Source organism: Conger conger, chromosome 7 (assembly GCF_963514075.1).
Source record: "Conger conger chromosome 7, fConCon1.1, whole genome shotgun sequence".
Lineage (NCBI taxonomy): Eukaryota > Metazoa > Chordata > Actinopteri > Anguilliformes > Congridae > Conger > Conger conger.
The window spans coordinates 15,484,988-15,494,069 of NC_083766.1; the positions used below are offsets into that span (position 1 = coordinate 15,484,988).

Consider the following 9,082-nt stretch of genomic DNA (forward strand, 5'->3'; position numbering starts at 1 on the left):
AAGTGAAGTAGGGCATAATTTGATTCTCAGAAATAACAGCAAAAAATAAGATTTTGTTCCTGGTACAGAGAGCAAAGTACTGGAAAAGCTCAGCGTGATCTCTTGGGAATGTTAACAGCCTTTAATAGGCACCACTGCTTCCTGCCAGACTGCCCTGATGTATGGTGTACAGTAGGTCCTACATGCGGCCACCAGAACAACGTCCTTCTAAATGCAGCCAAGTAACGGACAACAAAACCTGTTGTTTTACTGTGTCACTCACAATCACAAGTATGTAAATAAAAGAAAAAGTATGCATAACCATTGCTGCTACTTTATTTGCTCAGCAAGCTTAAGTTGTGCTACAGTGCCTTTTTGTTTCATTTGTTATCCATCTGAGTTTGGGAAATATCTTTCTTGGGCAGCACCTATAATTGCGTGGTGTGTAACACTGACACAAAAAGCAGTCATAAATACATAGGTTACTCATTAAGTAAAGTACCATAGTACGTGCAAGGGGGAGACTGAGAATGAAAGGAGGAAATGGCTTTGAGGATATCATTTTTGATGGATCATAGGTGGGGCCATAATAAAGGTTCAGCATTGGGTGAGTCAGGCATGTTTTCCGTCTGGGTGGGCCTGACCCTGCTGTGCTGTAGTGGGGAGCAGCTCATTCCATCACTGGGGAGGAGGGGCCTCTTAGGGATGGGACAGTAAGGTGACCAGGAAGTGCGAAGTGGAGTGGTCTGGCAGGAGTGTAAGGTTTGATGTGTTTTGCAATTGTGATATTTTCTTTTTGACTTTGACTTCCTTCCACTCCTCTTTTTCTTTCTTTTATGGTTTTATTTCAATATGGATATTCACATTATGGTTCTTGGCCAGTTCCTTAGGCAGTTGCTTTGATTCTTGGACAGTTGAATACACCTGATTGATCAGAAACAGCTGCAAAGCCAAATCTTACTTAAATCTTACAAATCTTGACAGTCTGAAGTTTAGCCTCAGTCATTGCTTAATTTCAAATCCAATGTGCTGGAGTACAGACCCAAAAGAACAAACTGTACCTCTGTACAAATACTAATCGACTGCACTTACTACTCATTTTGTTTTGTTTAGCATGTGAAGAAACGGTGTTTAAGTCAGTGAGAAAAGCAGAGGAGGGGAATATGTATAGTCAAGATCTCACTCCTTTAGAGTGCTTCCTTTAATAACTGAGACAACAGCCAATGGACAAAAGCAACACTCTTTCACTGAGATGTATTTTGCAAATGTATTTACATGTCTTTAAATAACTTCCAGATAATGTATTTACAATATATACAGAAACTCTGTGTTGAGTAGACATTGAAATGACAGTGACCAAAAATAGTATTCATTCTTGGAATGATTCTGAAAATACGATTGTTTATATCTGATTAAATTCATATTAAATGCAAGAACTAGTGAATAAGCTTGTCTCAGTCCCTCTATTTACCTGCCTTCAGGTGAACATTGCACTCTGATAAAGACATTGTTGACATTGTTGTGTTAGCCCCAAAGGCTTCTAGTCTATCTATTTCATATTTGTGTCCTCAGTTGACAAATACAGGAACAGACTCTCCTTGCCAGTATGCAATAGTTATCTTATGAATCTGAAATACTTCAGATCTGCACTTTGAATTGACAATCTGATAAATGGTTTACCCATATCGACTCTAACCAGGGCAAAGGCTGTGATTTCATAGTTGATTGCCATGCAGCAATTAAAGATACACCTGCTTTTATGTGGTTGTGTCTTCGGCAGAGTGGCAAGTCACAAGAATATTAGCATTGTATTGTGTCCACAACTGCAATATTCAGTGTTTTGATGTGGACCTCCAAGGTTTGCAGTGGAAACACATTGTTCCCTTCTAAAAATTAGTCAGCAGCCTTCAGAGGGATGCCATTCCACTGCAAGAAAACATTTTGAACGCTTTCCACAATAGATGATGCTAAAATACTTCACCACACAATGTAACATTTTGATTTCTTGTGGGCTTAGTTGCTGGGGTTCCAATCAGAAGTTTTCCTTGTTGAAGTAGAACTGTGTTTTTTGTGGATCCACATCTGAGAACTTCATGCATTTTTTCTCCAAGGTCTTGGCAATTCCCTCGGGGCCACACAAGAACGTGCCAACCACCGACCTGTGCATATCCAAAAAACAACTGTCAAGGTTCAGCCTACACTGCCTAAAGCTTAGCTTTACTTGAAAAAGTGCCTGATGGAATTAAACACATGTATATATATACATTGCTTCAAGTAATACAAATTTATATTGGATAACAAGCAAACGGGAAGCAAAAATGAAAAAGGAAAGGCCATATCAAAACTCACGTGGGATTCTCTTTCCGAATCTGCTGAAACTCTCTGTCCCACATGGGCCGGCAATAGTGTGTCTTCTGTTTGAGACCTGTGATAATGTCAGTGTCCTGGTCAAAGCGAGGGTTCTCATAGTCAATCTGCAGAGACAGGAAGAAAGACCTGGCCTATAAATGAAGCTGTCTGTTCAACTCCAAATGACTATGAATATTCTGGGTTCAAACAGTGTGCAATGAGGCTGTACACACATGACTCTGGTCGAATCCAGTGAGGTACAGTTTATAGGTGAGGAAGTTGGCCATTCCTCTCTCCTCCATCTCTGTCTCAAGCGCCTGCAGGATATCTATAAACCACTCAAAGGCATGTGTCTCCCTGCATAGCCAATAGAAATAGATCTAAAACCCAGAAATAAAAGACAAAATGAATGTCTTTCAATTCTCTTTGATTGTATGTCAGTTGATTTTTATTTCAGGACAATCAAATATTTTTTCAAAAGCAAACTAAAGAAAGCAGAATCATCATCATCAATGCAGTGGGAAGCATGAATCTACTGAAACTGCTAGTACCTTTCTTGTTCGCAGTTTTGGGGTTGACTCCTTGAACTTGTACCAGACGGATTTCAGAATGGACGCAAAGGGCGTTACTCCAATTCCGCAGCCAATCAGCATGCTGACGTCATAGTCAAACACATCCTCACTGGCGGTTCCAAAAGGGCCATCCACTGCTATTCTAAAATGGAATTCAGAGATCAGCCTCCAGCTAGTAATGTGACCTACAGTTAGACATTTTTTGGACAGGAGCAGACATTTTCTAGCATGTATGGATAAGCTGGGTGTGTGTATGCAGTTCATATTGCCAAAGGAGGAGAACCCACTGATCTAGTAGATTTTCTATGGATCAGTATAAAACGTGAGAAGCATGACATCTTAGACTACTGTATATGAGTGTCAGAAACATCTGCCTTACTTGGGTCCCTCAGCCCCTTCCGGCAGTTGCTCTAGAACATCGATGAGGCCTTGCGTCCAGTCCCCCACAGAGCGGATGTGCACACTGAAGAAGTCTTCCTCTGGGGCAGACGTCATGGTGAAGGGGTGCCACTCCAGCTGGGAGATGGTGGGGCAGTTCAGGAAGACATACTGGCCCACCTCCATCCTAAAACCATCCTTCACCAGCTGGAGCTCGAGCACCTTCGAGGGACGCATGACAATCTGACAGAAAATAGCAATGCGATCAGTCAGTTTCTATGTTTCCTACAGAAAAGCAAAAAAATATTATCACTTTTTGGGTAGTTGAGGTTATGTAGCTGCCACCCAAAGTCCCAGTTCCCACTGCTCACTCACCTTCCTGTACCTGACAGGCTGCAGGTAACGAATAAAGCGCAGAATACGTTCAAAGAGGTACAGGATCATGGGGGCGATTACCCACATCCAGGTCTGAAGAAGAAAACAGTGCAAGAGATCTGTGATCATTGACTAGATTCATACAGATCAATGACCTAGCAAATACAGGCCACCTTGGATCTCTCTCCGGACCTTTTTTTTCCCTTCCTATTCCTGCTGGACTGGATAAAATAAGTACTGAACTCATTACCTTCGGGAACCCCCCTTTAAAATGTGGAATGGGACACTCAGCTATCTTGCCCCAGGCCAGCGGCTGGTCCTTACAGTGGGAAACGTTGTGAGGGTCGTCAGGCACCTGGCCACGGACAATCCGCCTAGAAAGGAGAGATATGACAGCATGTGTTGACTTGACCAATCAAATGTAAGCACAGCTTTACAGAACAAGCCTTTTTGCGGACAAGGGTCATACCCAACTCCGTGAATGACCAGCCCGATGAAGAAGATGATGAAGAGGTGGTGGGTATACCAGAATAACTCATAATAATTCCGGCGGATGACCTCCATTGACGAAGTGATGATGAGGATGAGTGCCAGAGTGATGATGACACCAGTGAGCCCTGCGATGGTGGTGAATGCCACAATAGTCGGTGTCTGGGGCACAGGGAACCAAGCACAGAGCATTACAGCTGTGCAACTCTGATCTGGCTTTCACTGCCTTACATTCAATGCTAATGATCTCAGTTCAAACTAGATTGCACACATCCGGGGAATGTGCTTTTTGGGGGCACTCACGGTAGAGGCAGAGGGAACAGGATTCAGGTTGGTTTCATTGGAGAGGATAGTGCTTAAGTCATCATACAGTCCTTGTCGGCTGTTGTTGTACCACTCCATGTTAAATAAATGGGCAATCGTGTGCACCGCTAAAGTTGGCAAAAAAATAAATGAAAAATAAATAAGCGAGTCATTCCATTATTTACACCTGCATAATGAGTGGAACATTTCCTACTGTAATACGCTCATACATATTTGGGATTGTGGAAGGAAAAAAGATTAATCTGTTATTTACATTTTTTTATTTTTTATTATTATTTTTTTTACTATTTATGAATTTAAATGTATTTTAAAACTAATTTTTCAAAGCCAAAATTTCCGACTATAAAAGTTCACCCAAACTGTCTGGGCACGGTAATGAGAAACTAGCTATGATTGACAAATCATGCTCTCACTTTCCATACATTGTTGTTTGTTACCATAGCTAGCTCCATGATACACGTTCATCTTGGGAGACATCTAGAACATCAACTATCGATAGCTCAGTTAATGACGCTGACTTATCCAATGATAATTTTTGCTAGCTAGCTAGCCAAGTTAAGATAAAAACACAAATATAACATCCTTATGGAAACAAACCTAATGTTATCGATAACATCACCTTATGAAAGCAAACTAGCTGGCTAGCTAATGCCAGAAATAGTCTGATAGTCCTTAAAAGGCACTCTAATTTCATGGACCTAACATTAGTCAGACAGGGTGGTTTGAGTATCTCAGAAACTGCTGATCTCCTGGGATTTTCATGCACAACAGTCTGTAGAGTTTGTAGAGAATGGTGCAAAAAACAAAAAACTGCGGGCAGAAACGCCTTGTTAATGAGACAAGTCATGAGGAGGAGAATGGCCAGACTGGTCAAAGCTGACAGGAAGGTGACAATCATGCAAATAACCACACATTGCAACAGTGGCATGCAGAACAGCATCTCTGAACACACAACACGTCAAACCACTCAGTGGATAGGCTACAGCAGCAGAAGCCTTAATAAGTTAAAAAAGTAATAAAGTGCTTATTGGGTGTATATTCCTTTTACTCTGCCAATGCACTACATCCAGAAATAACTTTCAGCATAGCATGTGAATTCTGGTCATTTGAAAACAAGAATAACAAAGCCATCTGGTCAACTTTTCTCCACATACTTTGAGAATGTTCCTCCCTCTAGACAAACTAAAAGGCAGTTTTCTTAGAGCTCAATTTGACATTTGTCAAACATTGCAATCAGATTTTTTTTGTGTGTTGTCTGCAGTAATCTACAACCCAAGATAAATGTTTGGTATGTGTGTCCCCACAGACTTGATAGTTGTCACCTTGAACCGAGCCAGCCAGTGAATAGAATTTATTACCAATTCTTACCCCTTTGTTTCTGCTTCTGCACCATCCATTCATACAAGAAACTTGTCTCTGTCAATTCCCTCTCTTAACAATGTTAAACTTTAATGTTAAAATTTAGAATAATTTATTAATAGTTCATGAGGTAAGTAAATGACATATGTACAATACCTGTCATTAAGCCAATCATGTATGCCACCAGTTTGTGGAATGTGAGGTTTTGGTCCAACTGTTTCCTTGCTGAGCGGCCACAACACTGAAAAGGTTAAAGCTTTTATTAAAAGGTATTTTTTATACATTTTGGTTTCACCGTGGAGAAACTACAGCACTTTTTATACATAGCCCCCAATTTCAGGGCACCATGATGTTTGGGACATATTAATGTTATGTAAATTAAAGTAGTCATGTTTAATAGCTTAGCTGGTGCATGGAATGACTGCTTGAAGTATGTGACCCGTAGACATCACCAGGTGCTGAATACCTGAATACGTGAGGAGAAGTAAACCAGTAACTGTCAGCTATACATGCCCAAGCTATAACATCCACACCACTATGTTTCAAAGAGGGGGGTGCTTTGGCAGTTCCTATGGCCTCCATTACATGCAAATAATTTGATTGCAAATCTAAAATTAAGTACTGAGAAGTCAAGAAAAACATTATGGCGCTCATTGTACACCCTAGCATATACACTATGTCATTGCTATTAATAGAATGACTGATAAAGACTCATTCTGTGTGGTTGCTGCCTTTCATTGGTACTTGAATATCATTGTGAAACTGAAGGCTCACCATTAATGACCCCCTTACGAGCGACAGCAGGTTGCGACACACTGGCAGTAGGATCAGCATGCAGTTGAAGTTGAGAACTGCCGCCGGGGCTCGGGCCCAAGCCAGTGCTGACTGTAATGGCAATAAAGAAAATGCAAATATGTAGTATTCCTAAATTTCCTAAATATCACTGCAGCCAGAGGAATGACTGTTACAGTGGGTTCCATTTTTCCCGGATTGTTGCAAACACTCACCCCTAGAATGTGCCGTGTGTAGAAGAAGCGTTCCCCCAAATCATAAATAAAATAGTAGTAGACAAAAAGAAATATATTGATGGCCATCCACACAACCTGTGAGAATAGACACTCATGATTGTTAACAATGTACAGTAAAATTGTGTAGGATTAGTAATCTGCACATTCAGTAGTCACATGATAATATTTTTTTGCTACCTTTGTACATTTGATAGTAAAGCCGCAAATGGCATTACATTCATACAAATTCCCAACTGTTTTTTTACATTATAAAATGCAACATCTTAATAAATGTAGCTCTTTAAAAATATAGATAAAAAATACTGCATCAGATGTAGCTACATGAAAATGAGGGAATACAATAGAATGATGAAACCCATTTGAGGATATATAAGTGTAATTTTGACCAATGGTGTTCTGTATTGAAAAATGCACTTATAGATTTGTAATGAAATGTAATTTCCCTACCAGTATGGCAGCAGACAGTCCATGGTTGATAATCCATTTACCCATTTTTGAGGAGAGTGTCACACACTTTCAACTTGTATCTTGCAGCTGAACTATAGGAGATCGTCTTCCAAAGCTTACTTATATATGATAACAGGTCAAGCCACGCCTTTACCCACAGGCACGTAAAAAGGTGTAATAAACCTGGGAATGGCAGGAGAGATCCAGCCAGTTGCAGCAGGAAATGCCATATTCAGGAAATTACCTGAAAGTAATAAAACACTTCCTTTTGTTGATACATACTTTGGATACTTTGGTGATTTAAGTGTCAATGTGTCAAGTTATCATAGTGCCACAAAGTAAGATACTTAGATCCATATGTAATATTTAAAAGGCCCTGAAAGACACCTACTTTTTAAATAAATAGTATCGGAGAGAAAAGATTAACTTGCTCTTGGCATGCTCAGAAAATCACCTACATAACCACACAAATCATTTCGAAATATTCCTAGTTTAAGCTCCTCTGACCTTTAGATTCAAGTGAAGAAATACTTACTGGCAGCAATAATGGAACTGTAATCACTATTTGACAAGAAATACCAGGAATGACCAGGAATCTTTGAAATGCAAAATAAATCAGCACTCCTCTTTAATGATCCAGGTATATGCCACTGTTCCCCTCCAACTTATCCAGAATGCAGCAGCTCGTCTGGTCTTCAACCTTCCCAAATACTCACACGTCACCCCCCTGCTTACTTCCCTCCACTGGCTGCCTGTTATGGCTCGCATCAAATTCAAAACATTGGTGCTAGCCTTCCAAGCAGTTAAGGGGTCTTCCCCAGCTTATCTACAAAAAATCATCAGACCCTACACCCCTGCCAGACCTTTTCGTTCAGCCTCCACAGGCCGCTTGGCACCTCCCCCTCTCCGAACCTCCACCTCACGCTCACGACTACGGTCTGTTCTGGCTCCACGGTGGTGGAACGAACTCCCCGTTGAGGTCAGAACTGTAGAATCTCTCCCCAACTTCAAGCGCAAGGTGACGACACACCTCTTCAAGCGGCACCTCTCCCCATCCCTCCCCACCTCCTTGTGAACCTTAATTGTTGTCTCTGTGACTTGCTTTGTGTATCGGTATTTTTAGTTGGCTAGGTAAGCAGTGTTTGGATAGTTAACTTTGGGCACTTTTGCTCTGTTGTTTCTTTGTTTCTTTGTTCAAAAAAAAAAAAAAAAAAAATTGGCCCTCGCCCTCATCTTTGTTATACACGTAGCAGTTGAAATTGTACTTCCCTCTAGGGTCTTTCAGCGAACTTATCCCTGGTTATGGGTATGCACTTTGTTGTACGTCGCTCTGGATAAGAGCGTCTGCCAAATGCCAATAATGTAATGTAATGTAATGTAATGTATACAGTGGGGTGCAAAAATTTTGGACACCCCTGATTTAAATGTCTGTTACAATGAATCTGTATGTGATTGATAGCAAATCTGAACTCTAAATGGTACAGAGCTAAATATGAGAAATTCTAATTGCTTTTTATTTTAATTTTTTTACTATTTTTACTAAAAAGATGATTACTACAGCCCAGACCCAGGGATTTACTCGATAGGGCTTCAATGAGTCAGGTGAGTATTATTACAGGGCAAACTTTTTATTCTGAAGTAACTCCATGCCTTCTAAAGTATCCAACTGCAGTGGCTGTTCTGTCTGGTGTTAACAACCATGGGTTCCTTTAAATAGTTGTCCACGGATCTACAAGGGGCGGCCTGTAGTGTAGTGGTTAAGGTAAATGACTGGGACACGCA

At 40.7% G+C, this 9,082-nt stretch overlaps 1 protein-coding gene across 2 annotated transcripts; it reads right to left on the minus strand.

The window, feature by feature from the left end:
* Positions 1 to 1,234: 1,234 nt before the first annotated feature.
* Positions 1,235 to 8,057, minus strand: LOC133132911 (cytochrome b-245 heavy chain-like). 2 transcript variants are annotated; one of them, XM_061248723.1, is made up of 14 exons: positions 7,836 to 8,057; positions 7,301 to 7,544; positions 6,833 to 6,928; positions 6,600 to 6,710; positions 5,982 to 6,066; positions 4,446 to 4,573; positions 4,123 to 4,304; positions 3,904 to 4,027; positions 3,654 to 3,746; positions 3,280 to 3,521; positions 2,880 to 3,042; positions 2,562 to 2,708; positions 2,329 to 2,453; positions 1,235 to 2,138 (listed from the first exon to the last, which is right to left on the minus strand). In XM_061248723.1, the coding sequence occupies exons 2-14, from the start codon at positions 7,343 to 7,345 to the stop codon at positions 2,012 to 2,014; spliced, it is 1,668 nt and encodes a 555-aa protein (XP_061104707.1). In that variant the 5' UTR covers positions 7,346 to 7,544; positions 7,836 to 8,057; the 3' UTR covers positions 1,235 to 2,011. The 2 variants fall into 2 exon arrangements, with proteins under 2 accessions (XP_061104707.1, XP_061104708.1); XM_061248724.1 differs by lacking the exons at positions 7,301 to 7,544; positions 7,836 to 8,057 and having other exon boundaries at positions 5,982 to 6,291; positions 6,833 to 6,846.
* Between the last annotated feature and the right edge of the window lie 1,025 nt (positions 8,058 to 9,082).